The sequence below is a fragment of the Heterodontus francisci genome, chromosome 7 (genome assembly GCF_036365525.1).
Source record: "Heterodontus francisci isolate sHetFra1 chromosome 7, sHetFra1.hap1, whole genome shotgun sequence".
NCBI classification, from domain to species: Eukaryota; Metazoa; Chordata; class Chondrichthyes; order Heterodontiformes; family Heterodontidae; genus Heterodontus; species Heterodontus francisci.
In genome coordinates, this window is record NC_090377.1 from 26,923,570 (window position 1) to 26,938,895 (window position 15,326).

General features: G+C 41.2%; 1 protein-coding gene across 7 annotated transcripts in view; it reads right to left on the reverse strand.

The window, feature by feature from the left end:
- rif1 (replication timing regulatory factor 1) overlaps nt 1–15,326 on the reverse strand; it is a 99,824-nt gene that overhangs the window by 9,664 nt on the left and 74,834 nt on the right. For all 7 annotated transcript variants that reach the window (XM_068034922.1, XM_068034915.1, XM_068034918.1 and 4 more), the window contains 4 exons: nt 8,937–9,095; nt 6,698–6,775; nt 589–704; nt 213–366 (listed from right to left, as the gene is read on the reverse strand). In XM_068034922.1, coding sequence (XP_067891023.1) covers nt 213–366; nt 589–704; nt 6,698–6,775; nt 8,937–9,095 — 507 coding nt within the window. The remainder of the gene's footprint in view (nt 1–212; nt 367–588; nt 705–6,697; nt 6,776–8,936; nt 9,096–15,326) is intronic.

Genomic DNA, 15,326 nt, shown 5'->3' on the forward strand with positions numbered 1-15,326 from the left:
TATTCCAACATAGAAAAGTGTATGTAGAGTCAAATTCGGCATCAATACTGGACACAGTACCATTGCAAAGTGTCTTTTGAAAAAGACGAACACCAAAACAAAGTTTATAAACAAGATTCAAGGACCTCCACCAGTTTAGCATGCAACGGTAACTAATTTTTAACAAGCTGCAACTTCAGATAGGACCGGTCAGTTTACAGGTAACAACTCACCTGCTGCTCGTAAAAGGCTTTGAGAGCCTTTCTCACTACAAAAACTTTGGGAGAGCGGATTGGAAGCAACTTTATTTCAGCCGCTGTGAGCGAGCTCAGATCACCGATGGTCTTGATGTTTTTAGCTCTTACAAGCTGGCCCAAACCTCGGGCCCTATTGGAAAGAATAAAACCAGATCATTCAGCATTGGTGTAGAGGAGGCAATTTACATTGAAGCATATCAGTCAAGGTAGCACAATTTAATATTGAACAAATGTTTAATTACAGGCACTCCCCTAGTAAAACTGTTCTATTTTACAACTAGAATTCAAAAGCAACATTTTAAAATACCCATTGAAATGCAGGGCAACTAAATGCATCATTAACTTTACTTACCACATGTTAGAGGCAAGCTGGGGTAGAATAGTCTCTACTGGTAAAGAGCAGCTGATCAGAGCAGGATAGACACCAGCTGTGGATAATGCCACAGGTTCTTTGCTCATCTCAGAGATCTTGAGGAGGTTTTAAAAAAAAAAACACGTACATTAAAACCAATTTTGGCACCATGTTTTAATTTAGTGTTTTGCAGATATATTATCCAAAACAGCACACTGTTTAATTGTGCTGATAGTCCTGCGTGCCACCATGAAAGGTAGAATTACTCTAACCAGGTATCATCTTTCCCATTCATTTTCTACATGTTTATTAAAGCAAATCGGATTCAAATCTAACTCCTGTTTACAGCTGTAACCCACACCAGTGGCTCAAGATGACACTGTAGCTCTTATTTTCCCATTAATTAGAATGTTAATTAGGAAGGTCACTGGCTTGATTCCCTGACTGGACAGAGTTAACTGATCACAGCTGGGGAGGTGGTAACAATGCTGGGGGGGGTGGGGGGGAAAAGGGAGAAGAGGATGAAAATAAAAAAAAAATTACTAGGGTTGCCGCATCTCATCACCATCCATTAACCTTTTATGATAAACCACCAACTTCCGCCTCATCATCCGACTCCACCCCATGCCTCTGTTACGTCAAAACTATTTATTACAACCATCAGCGATATCTATGTTCCTCCAATTCCGGCCTCTTGAGCATCACCTATTTTCATTGCTCCACCACTGGTGGCTGTGCCTTCAGCACCCTCGGTTATAACCTCAGGAATTTCCTCCCTCAACCACCTCTGCCTTTCTCTTTTACTTTAAGATCATCCTGGAAACCTACCTCCGACCAAATTTTTGGTCACCTGCAGTAATATCTCATGGTGCTCAGTGACAAATTTGATTTAACAGCGCTCCTGTGAAGTGTCTTGGGATGTTTTACAACGTTAAAGGCATGATATAAGTAAGAGGAAGTTTAAGAAATTAAATTTGTACTTAAATTTGCTAAGTCACCAGGACTGGATGAGATGCATCCGAGGATACTGAGGGAAGCAAGGGTTGAAATTGTGAAGGCATTGGCCATGATCGTCCAATTCTCCTTCGAGACAGGAGTGGTGCCAGAGGACACAGAACTACATATATACACCCTAATTCAAAAAAGGGGTGTGAGGTGTTACGATCGAGGCAAGAGGAGTGCATTGTTAATTCAGTCCCACTTCTCCACAGGTCACAACATATATTTAAAAATTTCCCCATTTATCGATAGTCAACCATATACTCTTTTTCCCAGAATAAAGCACACCAACCAGGTTTGTTAAACAACAAAATTATCAGATTATAAACCAAGTCTTAACCAATAGTGGAGTAAAACATACACACAAATTGAAATATTAAAGCACCTTAATTATCTTAGCCCTCACACACACAGTAACCGGGAAAAGATATAAAAGGGACTTTTGTTTACAGCTATTACAAAGAAATAGCAGGGGGAAAAAAAAAAACAATTTTGGCTGAAAAGAAGATATGGATAGATGTTCTTTGTTTTGGTTTGGAGTCCCAAATGCATCTAGGCAGCCATCACTAGGATCATCCTAGAACCGTTCTTTCCAGGCGATGTTGAAGATGCAGCTACAAAGGCTCCAAATAGGTCTTACAGCAGGAATGCAGCAACAAGGTTTTAGTTCCCACATATTTGATATGCAAAGTTCCTTTAAACATGCAGTGTTACTTCAAATACAGGAGGAAATAAGAAACTGTCACACTGTATACTGGGTTTGTTTTCGAGAGAGAGAGAGAGAGAGAGAACTGAGCTGCTCTTTCTTCTGGCAGGCAAAATCAACTGACATTAATAGTTCAAATTGAAACCAAATCTTTCCAGAAGTCAAGCCACCTGATGTTTATAAATTTTGGGCTGTCACTCCTTCTAAAATCTCTCCAAGTCAAAAACAACCCCTGCTGGGTTATTTGAAAACAGGAGCCTTCCAGTAACCGTTTACAGTTCAAACTAAGTCCAAACCTTCTGGCGACCTCCTTTTTAAAGAAAAACCTAAAATTCCAGCATCTATAGAATCCTTTTCAGTTTTAAAACACAAATTCTCGATTTCAAAAAAAAAAATGGAAGCATTCACAACAAAGGATAAACCCAGCAACTACAGGCCAGTCAGTTTAACCTCAGTGGTTGGAAAGCTTTTACAAACAATAATCCAGGACAAAATTAACAGTCACTTGGACAAATGTAGATTAATGAAAGCCAGCATCGATTTAAGGGCAAATAATGCTTAATTAACTTGATTGAGTTTTTTGATCCAATGACAGAGATGGTTGACGAGGGTCATGTGGTTGATGTGGTATATATGGACTTCCAAAAGGCGCTTGATAAAGTGCCATGTAATGGGCTTTAACTCTGCTGACAAGCTTATGGAATAAAAGGGGCAGTGGAAACGTTGGTATGAAATTGCCTGAGTGGCAGGCAAATGGAGAGTAGTGGTTTTTCACACTGGAGGAAGCTATACAGTGGGGTTTCCCAGGGGTTGGTATTAGGACCACTGCTTTTCTTGGTATATATTAAAGACCTAGACCTGAGCGTGCAGGGCACAATTTTAAAATTTGCAGATGACACAAATTTGGAAGTACTGCGAACTGTAAGGAGCATATGCGCCAACACGTAGCACATGAAATTTAATGCAGAGAAGTGTGAAGTGATAAATTTTGGTAGGAAGAATGAGGAGAGGCAATATAAAATAAAAGGATACAATTCTAAAGGAGGGACCTGGGGGTATATGTGCACAAATCGTTGAAGCTGACAGAGCAGGTTGAGAAAGCAGTTAATAAGACACAAAGGATCCTGGGCTTTATAAAGAGAGGCACAGAGTACAAAAGCAAGGAAGCCATGGTAAATGTTTATAAAGCACTGGTTCAGCCTCAACTGAGTAGTATGTCCAATTCTGGGCACCACACTTTAGGAAGGATGTGAATGCATTATATAGGGTGCAGAAAATATTTACAAGAATAATTCTAGGGATGAGGCACCTCAGTTGAGGATAGATTAGAGAACCTGGGGCTGTTCTCCTAAGATGAGGTTGAGAGGAGATTTGATAGAGGTGTTCAAAATAATGAGAGCTGCATAGAATAGATAGGGAGAAACTGTTTCCATTGGCAAAGGATTGAGAGCCAGGAGGACACAGATTTAAGATGAATGGGGATAAAAAAACAAAAGGCAACAGGAGGAGAAAAACTTTTTCAAAGTTGTTAGGATCTGGAATGCACTGCCTGACAGTATGGTGGAGGCAGATTCAATTACAGCTTTCAAAAGGAAATTGGATAATTATAAAAGAAACAAATTTGCAGGGCTACAGGGAAAAGGCTCATGATTGGGAACTCACTGAGCTCCTCTTAGAGAGTGGGCATGGACAGAAGCCAAATGGCCTCTTTCTGTGCTATAACCATTCAATGATTCTAAATGTAAGCTGTTGTTGGAAGTGAGAGAATATGAACAGCGAGTAAGGACAGGATTGGGTTCAAACATGATTTCCCTTACAGTGAACTAAAATGTCTAGCCTTGAACTTAAAGAATGAGAAGGGGTGGTGGGCAGAGCAATGGGCATCCTAGGAATTGTACAAATATAGCTAAGCCTCCATCCCAAACAGGATAGTCCAAAGGCTCTCCTTTGCTTACTTGAACAGGAGGTCCACCGAGTCTCCAATCACCACCACCCTCTTCTGCCTGGATGAACTTGCTCTCACATCGAACAACTTTTAACCCCATTCACTTCCTACAAATAAAAGATGCTACTATGGGTACCCACACAGGTCCTCGCTATACCTGCCTTTTTGTGGGGTATGTGGAACATTCCTCGTTTCAGTCCTGTTCAGAACCCGCCACCCCACCCCCACCCCACCCCTTTTTACAGTATATTGATAACTGTATTTGTGCGGTTTCCTGCTCTCGCCCCGAACTGGAAAATTTCATCAACTTTGCTCCCAATTTCCAACCTTCTCTCACTGTCATAGTCCATCACTGACGCTTCCTTTCTTGAACTTGCGTCTCCATTTTTGGGAATCGGCTATCAACAAATATTTATTATAATCCCATTGACTCCCACAGCTACTTAGACAACACTTCCAGACACCCTGCATCCTGGAAGGACTCCATTCCAGTTTCTCAGTCTCCATTGCATCTGTTCTGATGATGCAACCTTCCATTCCAGCACTTCTGGTATGTTTTTTTTTCAAGCAAGGATTCCTCCCACTCCCATGGTTAACAGTCTTTCACTGGAGCTGTTCCATTTCATGTATTTCTGCCCTCAACCATTTCCCCTCCCTTCCAGAACCATGATCGGGTTCCCCTTGGCCTCATCTTCTATCCCACCAGCCTCCATATTCAATGGAACAGCCTTCGCCATTTCCAGCTTGACACCAAACACATCTTCCCCATCCCCTTTCAGCATTCTGAAGGGACTGTTCCCTCTGCGACAACCTGGTCCACTCCTCAATCACCCCCGACACCCACTCCTTTTTAATTCATTCTTGGGATGTGGGCTTCGCTGGATAGGCCAGCATTCACTGCTCATCCCTAACTGTCTTCGAGAAGGTGGCGGTGAGCTGCCTTCTTAACCGCTGCAGTCCTTGGGGTATAGGTATACCAACAGTGCTGTTATGGAGTTCCAGGATTTTGATCCAGTGATAGTGAAGGAACAGCAATACAGTTCCAAGTCAGGGTGGTGTGTAGCTTGGAAGGGAACCTGGGGGTGGTGGTGTTCCCATGCACCTGCCGCCCTTGTTACTCGTGGTGGTTGAGGCCGCAGCTTTGGAAGGTATTGTCGAAGGAGCCTTGGTGAGCTGCTGCAGTGCATCTTGTAGACGGTACACACTGCTGCCACTGTGCGTCAGTGGTAAAGGGAGTGAATGTTGAAGGTGGTACATGGGGTGCCAATCAAGCAGGCTGCTTTATCCTTGATGGTGTCAAGTTTCTTGAGTGTTCGAGCTGCACCCATCCAGGCAAGTGGAGAGTATTCCATCACACTCTTGACTTGTGCCTCGTAAATGGTGGACAGGCATTGTGGAGTCAGGTGGTGAGTTATTCGCCATAGAATTCCTAGCCTCTGACCTGCTCTTGAAACCACAGTACTTATGTGGCTGGTCCAGTTCAATTTCTGGTCAATGGTAACCTCTCCCCACGACGTTGACAGTGGGGGATTCAGTGATGGTAATGCTATTGAATATCAAGGGGAGATGGCTAGATTCTCTCTTTCCACAACACATTTCCATGCACGTGTAGGAGATGCAACACCTGCCCTTTTACTTACTGTCTCACCATCCAAGGCCCCAAACACTCCTTCCAGGTGAAACATGTACTTCTTTCAATTTAGTTTACTGTATTCGCTGTTCACAATGTAGTCTCCTATACATTGTGGAGACTAAATGCAGATTGGGTGACCACTTTGTAGAACACCTTTCAGTCCAAATTGTAACCCCGAGCTTCCAGTTGCCTGTCATTTCAAATCTCCATGTGTTCACTCTGACCTCTCCGGCCTTGACCTCCAGCAGTGTTCCAATGAAGCTCAAGGAACAGTACCTCATCTTTCAATTAGGTACTTTACAACCTTCCAGATTCAACAGAGTTCAATAATTTTAGACTGTAACCATTGCCCCATTTTGTTTCCTTTTTCTTTGCAGGTTTTGTTTTTACGCTTGTTTTTGCTTTCAGACAGCAGCTGCAGAATGCCATTCAGGCCTCCTCTAGTCAGATCTTTTGTTTCTTTACTTGTCCCATTACCACTCCCTTTAACCCTGCACCAGCAACTCTTTTGCCACTTTATCGCTCCTGTCTTCCATCCTACCACAGACCTTTGTTCTTTTTTCCACCCTCCCTTTGACTTGCTTAAAACCTATTAGATTTCTAACTTTTCCCAGTTCTGATGAAAGGTCATCGAGCTGAAACGTTAAGTGTTTCTCTCTCCACAGACACCACCTGACCTGCTGAGTACTGCCAGCATTCTGTTTTTATTTCTGATTTCCAGCATCCACAGTATTTTGCTTTTGAAAAAAATTCACCATGTTTACATAATATGACATCACTCAATCACAGGATAAAACATGCTGGTACCTAGCTGCCTGCAACTTACCAAACATTTCTTTGAGCTTTTATAGCCAGAGCTGCGAGCACTTGGAGACAGGAAACCTTTAGTTGGAGTGGTGTTGTACTGAGAGAATAAAAACATATGAAATGGATAGTTATAAGTTAAATACAGTAACTCCAATGTTATAACACTCCCTTTCTCTATACATCAAATAATACTCATACCATTTTGAGTGATGTGCTAAATTCTGCACAAAGCAAACATTTGCACAATTAAAATAAAAAAAACATTAAAACAGGGCCACAAAAGAAAGACATGCATTTATATAGCGTCCTTCATGACCTCAGGATGTCACAAATGCTTTACAACCAATCAAGCACTTTTGAAGAGGCACTAGTGTTGTAATGTTGGAAACACGGCAGGCCATTTTATTTTTTGGGGTGGTCAGTTGAGGGATACAGGGGAGAACTCCATGCTCTTCTTCGACTAGTACCACAGCTTCTTTTGTGACCAGTTGAGGGGGAAAATTGGGCCTTGGTTTAACAGTTCAACTGAAATGTGACCTCCTACAGTGCAGCACTCCCTCAGTACTACACTGAAGTACCAATCTTGATTATGTGCTCAAGTGTCTGCAGTGGGACTTGAATCCATAACTTGTGACTCAGAAGCAAGAGTACTACCATAACCAGGGTTAACACCCTCAACAATTTTACCATTTGAAGGCTAATCAGAGAAATGTAATGCATTGACAGCTTGTACAGTGAGCTTGGTGAGAAGTGGATAACACATTTTTGAATGAACAGATGAGGAGTACAGGTTTAACTTAAAAAGAATGAAAAATATGCCTGGAAATCAGAGAGAGTTGAGCATTAATGAAGGACAGAGGAAATAAAAGGGAAGAAAAGGTTGAATTTGCACACAAACTCTTAAGTAAGCTAGTTGGGTGCAATGCTCTCTTACTTTTATCTTCTGCTCTTAAGTGATACTCTAAAACTTTACGTAGAAAGTAATTGTAAAAATGCAAACAACAACTTAGGTTTCAAATTATTCTGACCTTGGGATCAAAGCTCATCTGGACAGTACTTTTCAGCTACACTACTGATCTAAAAATCAGACTCATAAAAACTGATGGATGGTGTCAATATCAGGATGTAACTGGTCACTGGGGATGTACCAAGAGATTGAAAACACGCTAATGTGTGCAGACCTTCTAAAAAAAAAAATTCAAAACCAATTCAGCCATCTTCCAGTTCATTAGTCTTATTTCAATTCTGTATAAAATGGAATCAAATATCAAGAATAAACATGAAGTACTGAAACAGTAATAACTTGAGCAATAAGCTGTTAATGCTGCTTTAGAAGATGTTCTAGACCAACCTTGGTGGTTAGAAGGTGCAAAGACAGTGGCTCAATATGAAAAAAATGACAACTCAAGTAGACCGTGAAAAATCTTAGAGCAGACTGACCCCTAGAATTCAAGTAAAAGCATTTGACAAATTCCACACAAAAGGCCATTAAGCCCAAAGCTGTATGGTTTATAGAAAGAGCCTTTATATAGCAGCTTTCAAGTGTTTGGGGCATCTCAAAGCACTGGTTGAACTACCATTGCTACCATGTTGGCAAACACAGCAACCAATTTATGCACCATAAAGATCCACAAACTGGAGTGAGATTAGCGATCAGTTATTCTGTTTTAGTGGTGTTACTTGTTGACCACAACACCAGGACGCCTTGGGTCTTCTTCAAATAGTGCCATGCAATTTCTTTTTTATTTTTACGCCCACGTGAACAGACTTAGTTGAACATCTCATCCCAAAATGGCACTTGTGACCATGTAGCACTCCCTCAGCACTGTACTGAAGTAAAGTAGGACCTGAATACATGATCTTCCAACTCAAAATGCCACCACTGAATCAATCTGGTCGAGGTCAAATTAAGAATGGCCTGCTTGAAACTTAGGAGTTATGTTGGGGTGGGACCACTACTGTTTCTCATTTAGACAAATGACAAATTCAGAAACTGACTGCAAATTAGTCACCTTTACTACTAATTCCAAGCAAGCAGTGCAGCTGAATTGAAGGAGGTAGTTCAGAAATTATAGAATGAGTGGGAAAAATGTCTTCTGGACAATGTCAGTTGAAATTTCAATAAGACAAGTACTGCAAATAACTAGGGTGGCAGAGACTAATGGATTTTTTGGATACACAAATTAAGATGGGAGATAGTAGCTTCTTTAGCTGTAACTATCTTATAGTCTTGTGATTTGAATGAGAACGGAACTTACCTTGGATTGAATACTGGACCGATTACAACCATTTGAGGCAGAGTGATTTAATCCAGGAGAACTTCCAGAAGAATGGGATCTCACTACTGGGCTACGGCGATCAATGTCATCTGCTAACCCTTCCCGCTGAATTGGATCTGCAAATGAAACGCGACGGATCTACAGAAAACAAATGGCATAGAACAGAAAGGAAAATTTGGACTTTTATCTCATGAAGAGCATGTAAAAAAAACAACCTTTTCAAAAATTCCAAGTTTCAAGATTAGCATAAACCAAATGTTGCCTGGAAATGTTTTAATAAAAATCTTGTGTAACCTTATGTAAAAAGCTGAACAGAAGTGCCTGTATTTACTGAGATAGCTTTTTTTTTGGTAAGATGGTTAAATACAACTGACCCAAAGTACAAATTATACACTGGGAGCATAGAAAGCCAATTTTTCAATCTTTATTCAAATTAATAAAGCACTCATAAGCCTCCAAATAATGAGAGGCACACAGAGCAACAAATCTGCAGGGAAATCACAGATGTGCAACAACTATAGAATGGTGATATTGGGGGACTTTAATTAGCCAAATATCAATTGGGATAACGTTAGAGTAAAGGAAGAGGGGCAGAAATTTCTTAAATGTGTTCAGGAGAACTTCCTTAACCATAATGTTCTTGGTCCAACGAGGAAGGAGGCATTAGTGGATTTGGTGCTGTGGAATGAGGTGGACCAAATCTGTGGGGAACACTTGGGTAAGAGCAATCATGTATCCTAAGGTTTAGATTTTGAATGGAGAAGAGCAAGGAACAATCTAAAGCAGAACTTCTAAACTGGAAGATGGCTAACTTCAATGGGATGAGGGGGATCTAGCCAGGGTAAAATGGAACCAAAAACAGAGAAAAACAGTAGTGGAATAATGGATGATCTTTAAGGATAGATGTTTCAGGTACAAGCTAGGTACATTTCAACAAGGGTGAAAGGTAAGGGAACCAAAAACAGGGCTCCTTAAATACAAGATATGATGAAACAAAAAAAAAAAAGGGTGCACGATGTCAGATGAACTCTTCAAATGAAAACAAGGCCAAATACAGCAAGAGGGGAAGTGAAGAGGAAATTAAGACTGGCAGAGAGGGAATATGAGAATAGAAAGGCAGTTAGCATAAAAGGAAATCCAAAAATGTTCTACCTACATATAAATAGTAAACAGGTAGTAAGAGGTGGGGTGGGGCCAATGAAGGACAAAGAGGGCGATGTACATTTAGAGGTGCACGGCAAAGCTAGAAAACCTAGTAAACACCGATGCAAAATACTCACTAAGAAAGAGGGTGGTGACAAAATATCAGAAGAAGCAGAGATGGTAGAGGTAACGGATGGGGTGAAAATTGATAGGCAAGATGTACGGGAAAGGCTGGCTATGCTTAGAGTGGTAAGCCGCCTGGTCCAGATGGCTTGCATCCCAGGTTGTTGAAGGAACTGGGAGTGGAGTTAGAAGGGCTTGCCATAATCTTCCAATCTTCACTCAATACAGGGGAGATGCCAGAGGATTGGAGAGTGGCAATTATGACACCCTTATTCAAAGAAAGAGTGTCAGGATATTCCTAGCAATGACATCAGTTTATCATCAGTGGTTGGTAAGATTTTAGAACTAATAAATCGGGATGTCATGGAGGTTGGTGGCAAGAGGAGGAAGGAAATTAACTGGTACATGGAGAGGTTTGAGTTAATTAAGGAGAGCCAGTACAGATTTGTAAAAGGCAGATCATGCTTTACTAATCTAATTGAATTTTTTGCTAAACACGGAAGGGATTTTCAGAAAGCATTTGACAAAGCACCATACAAAAATTTGTTTAACAAAATTGAGGCTCATGGAATAGGAGGGTCAGTATCAGGTTAGGCAACATTTAGTCTTTGGTAATGAAGCTGGGCAAGTGGAAGTAGTAACAGTGGGTGACCATTTTGGAGATAGCGACCATAATACAGCAAGTTTTAGCACAATTATGGAAAAGGACAAAGATAAAATAGGAGTAAAGGTTCTAAATTGGGGGAAGGCAAATGTTAAGAAACTGAGAGTTGACCTGGCAGAAGTGGACTGGATAAAGCTACTTGAAGGAAAACCAGTGGCAAACGAGTGGGAAGCAGTCAAAAGCGAGATACTACAGGGACAGTGTAGGCATGTCCCTACAAAGATAAAGGGTGGTACTGCCAAATCTACAGCCCCCTGGTTATCTAGACGCTTACAGGGTAAATTAAAGCAGAAGAAAGAAAGATGATCAGAAAAAAACTTGATACTTTAGAAAGCGTAGAGGGGTATAGAAAATGCAGGGGTGAAGTAAAAAAGGAAATTAAAAAGCAAAGAGAGGACATGAAAAATTATTGGCAGGTAAAATCAAGGAAAACCCAAAGATGTTTCATCAGTACATTAAGAGCAAGAGGATAACTAAGGAAAGGGTAGGGCCTATCAGATGTACAAGGGAACTTATGCATGGATGAAGATGTGGGCAAGGTTCTTGATGAGTTTTTTGTCTTTGTCTTCACAAAGGAAAGGGTTGATGCAGACATTGTAGTTAGAGGAGTGTGAAATATTGGATACAATAAGCATACCTGAGAGGGGAAGTACTAGAGGGTCTGACATTGCTAACAGTGGATAAATCGCCAGGACCGGATGGATTACATCCCAGGTTGTTAAAGGAAAGCCAGGGAGGAAATAGCAGATGCTCTGAGGATCATCTTCAAATCCAAACTAGATACAGGTGAGTACCAGATGATTGGAAGTCTGCGAATGCTGTACTATTGTTTAAAAAGGGTGCGAGGATAGGCCAAATAATTATAGACCAGGTCAGTCTGACCTCGGTGGTGGGTAAATTGTTAGAATCTATTCTGAGACACAGGATAAACTGCCACTTAGAAAGGCAGCACATATTTGTTAGAGGAAGATCATGTTTTACTAACTTAATTGAGTTTTTTGAGGAAGTAACGGAGTATTGATGAGGGTAGTGCAGTGGATGTAGTCTACATGGATTTTAGAAAGGCATTTGACAAGGTCCCGCAAGGCAAACTGGTCAGTAAAATGAAAGCCCATGGGATACAGAGGAATGTGGCAGGTTGGATCCAGAATTGGCTCAGTGACAGGAAACAAAGGGTAGTAGTCGACTGATGTTTTTGCAAATGGAAAGTTGTTTCCAGTGGTGTTTCACAGGACTCAGTCCCTTGCTGTTTGTGGTATATATTAATAATTTGAACTTAAATGTGGGAGGCACGATTGGGAAATTTGCTGATGACACAAAAGTTGGCCGTGTAGTTAATAGTGAAGAGGATAGCCACAGACTCCAGAATATCAATGGTTTGGTTGAGTGGGCGGGAAAGTGGCAAATAGAATTCAATCTGGAGAAGAAGCGTGAGGTAATGCATTTGGGGAGGGCAAATAAAGCGAAGGAATACACAATAAACAAGGATATTGAGAGGGGTAGAAGAAGTGAGAGACCTTGGAGTGCATGTCCACAGCTCCCTGAAGGTGGCAGGACAGGTAGATAACAGTGGTGAAGAAGGCAGACTGATTGCTTTACTTTTTTGGCCGAGGTATAGAATTCAAAAGCAGGGATGTGATGCTGGAACTGGATAAAATGCTGGTTAGGCCACAGCTGGAGTACTGCATTTAGTTCTGGTTACCACATTACAGAAAAGACATAATTATTCTGGAGAGAGTACAGAGGAAATTTACGAGAATGTTGCCAGGGCTTGAAAGTTGCAGCTTGAAAAGGAAGCTTGGATTACAATACCAGACAGGAGTTTACCCATAGCCTCTCAGACCTGGATCTGAGGAAAGATTGGATAGGCTAGGGCTGTTTTCCCTAGAACTGAGGAGGCTGAGGGGAGACTTAATTGAGGTAGACAAAATTATGAGGGTCCTAGATAAAGTGGACAGGAAGGACCTGTTTCCCCAGGCGGACAGGTCAGTTACCAAGGGACACAGATTTACCTTTTGCACCTAGAGGGTGGTGGGTGTCTGGAATTTGCTGCCAGGAATGGTGGTGGAGACAGAAACCCTCAATTCTTTTAAAAGGTACTTGGACATGTACCTGAAGTGCTGTAACCTGCAAGACTATGGATCTGGTGCTGGAAGGTGGGATTAGATTGGCCAGCATGGACACAATGGGCTGAATGGCCTCCTTCATGGCCTTCGTTGTTCTATGGTTCGAAGACAGAAAATTATATATACCAAACTTGAAGGCGTGGTAAATGGTGCGGATACCAATCTACTGCGAAAAGATATAGATAGGCTAGCAGAATGGGCAGACTAGTGGCATAAAAACAAACAGGAGGAGTAAACCATAAGGCCCATTGAGCTTGCTCCACCATTCGATGTGATTATGGCTGACCCTGGGCTTAAATTCCACTTTCCCACTCGCTCCCCATTTACTTCGATTCCGAGACACCAAAAATCTGTTCCTCTCATCCTTAAATATATTCAATGATTGTGTATTTGCAACCCTCTGGGGTAAAGAATTTCAAAGATTCACAACCTCTTGAGTGGCAGATGCAATTTAATATAGGAAAGAGCGAGGTGATGCATTTTGGCAGAAGGGATAGGGAGGGACAATATAGACTTAATGGCACAGTTCTAAAGTGTGCAGGGACCAAGGAATCTGGGGGGGGGTCCACTTGCACAGATTCTTGAAGTGCCAGGACATATTGAGAGAGTCCCAAAGCATATGGGATCTTGGGCTTCATAGAGGTATTGAATACAAAAGCAGGGAAGTTATGCTGAACTTTTATAAAGCTCTGGTTAGGCCACAATTAGAGTACTGCATCCTGTTCTGGTCACCGCATTTTAGGAAGGATCTGAGGATCTCACAGGTGCAGAGGAGCTTTACCAGAATGACTTCAGGAATGAGGGATTTTAGCTACAAGGTTAGGTTGGAGGAACTGGGGTTGCTCTCCTTGGAGCAAAGAGGTTGAGGAAATGTGATAGAGGTATACAAGATTATCACAGGTTTCGAGAAGATAGACAAAGAAAAGCTTCCCGTTAGCTGATAAATCAACATCCCTTAGTCCTTGTACTAAGGTTTTAGGCAAGAGATGTAGGGAGATGAGGGGTAGAATTTTTTTTTAAATGCAGCAAGTGGTAATGACCTGAAACTGGCTGCTTACGAGGGTGGTGGAAGTGGAGACAATGAATGATGGCAAAAGGAAATTAGATGGGCTCTTGAAAATAAACTGGCAGGGCTACGAGATTAGAGCAGGGAATGGGACAGACTGAACTGGACTACAGATAGATGGACTGATGGGCCGAATGGCTTGCTTCTATGGCATAGTGGCTCCAGGACTCTCGTGCATGCTGCACTGTACTGATAAATAGTATTTTAAATGTGTAAAAATAACCACGACTGCTAGGATATGATTGAACAAAACAAGTCAATAGGCTTCAGACGATGGCTCAGGAACTTGCTTAAATGTAGCCTTATGGCAAGTTTATTCAAGTCCTGACAAATGGCACTTGCCAATACCATAAAAAGTTCCAAGCTTTCTTAAAAATAAAATCAAGTAGTCAAAAATTCTGTGGGTGAACAAGGGATTTGGTAAAAACAATATTTCAAACCCTTAAGTCATACCCGCAAACATGATACAAAGGTTTTCTAAATACAGGAGAACAAAATGTTCTTTCCCAACACACATACGCGCACACATCCTTCAATTTATAATAGAACATATTTAAATAATTTCACGAGCCCCATCCAACCTCAGGCTTTGACTGCCTTGTTAAATGCAGAAGTGCCGGCCTTCATTCAAGGAAGCACAAAAAAAAAAGGACATACAAGACAGAGAGGACTCTAGAAAACACAGAATACTCTATTTGAGTGCAGATTTAGCTACCTTAGAATTAGTCTGTTGGGGAGTCTGTTTGTTGGTTGGAAATGGGTTTTATACATTTTTGTTCCCAGTTAAAACACACAAAAAAGTAGCCAGACTTGCCCACACTAGTGTGCAAATCACCTTTCTCATCCAACGTTTTGGAAGCTGTGGAAAACTTGCATAAAAGGTGAAATTGGATTTGACATTCACAATTCCATAAAAAGGGTGCATTTTTTGATTTTTTTTTTAAAAGAAAAATTTATTAAATTGAAGTCAATTTTAAGTTAACACCTTGAGTCGAGAGGGGGTGATGTGCTTTTTTTCTTGCTATTTTATCTGTTAATTACATTCGTCCTCCCTAGAGATGCCAATACCGTGCTGGTTATACATCCACCACTCTAGTATCTACACGAAATGGTCACCAACCTACTGATTTACAAAATGACTGAACAATATTCATATTTGTTACATGGGATTCCAATTTTGGGATCTTCAATCAATATCCTAGTCTAATGGAATGAGACTCTGGCTTTACCTAGAATAGATGAAGGGG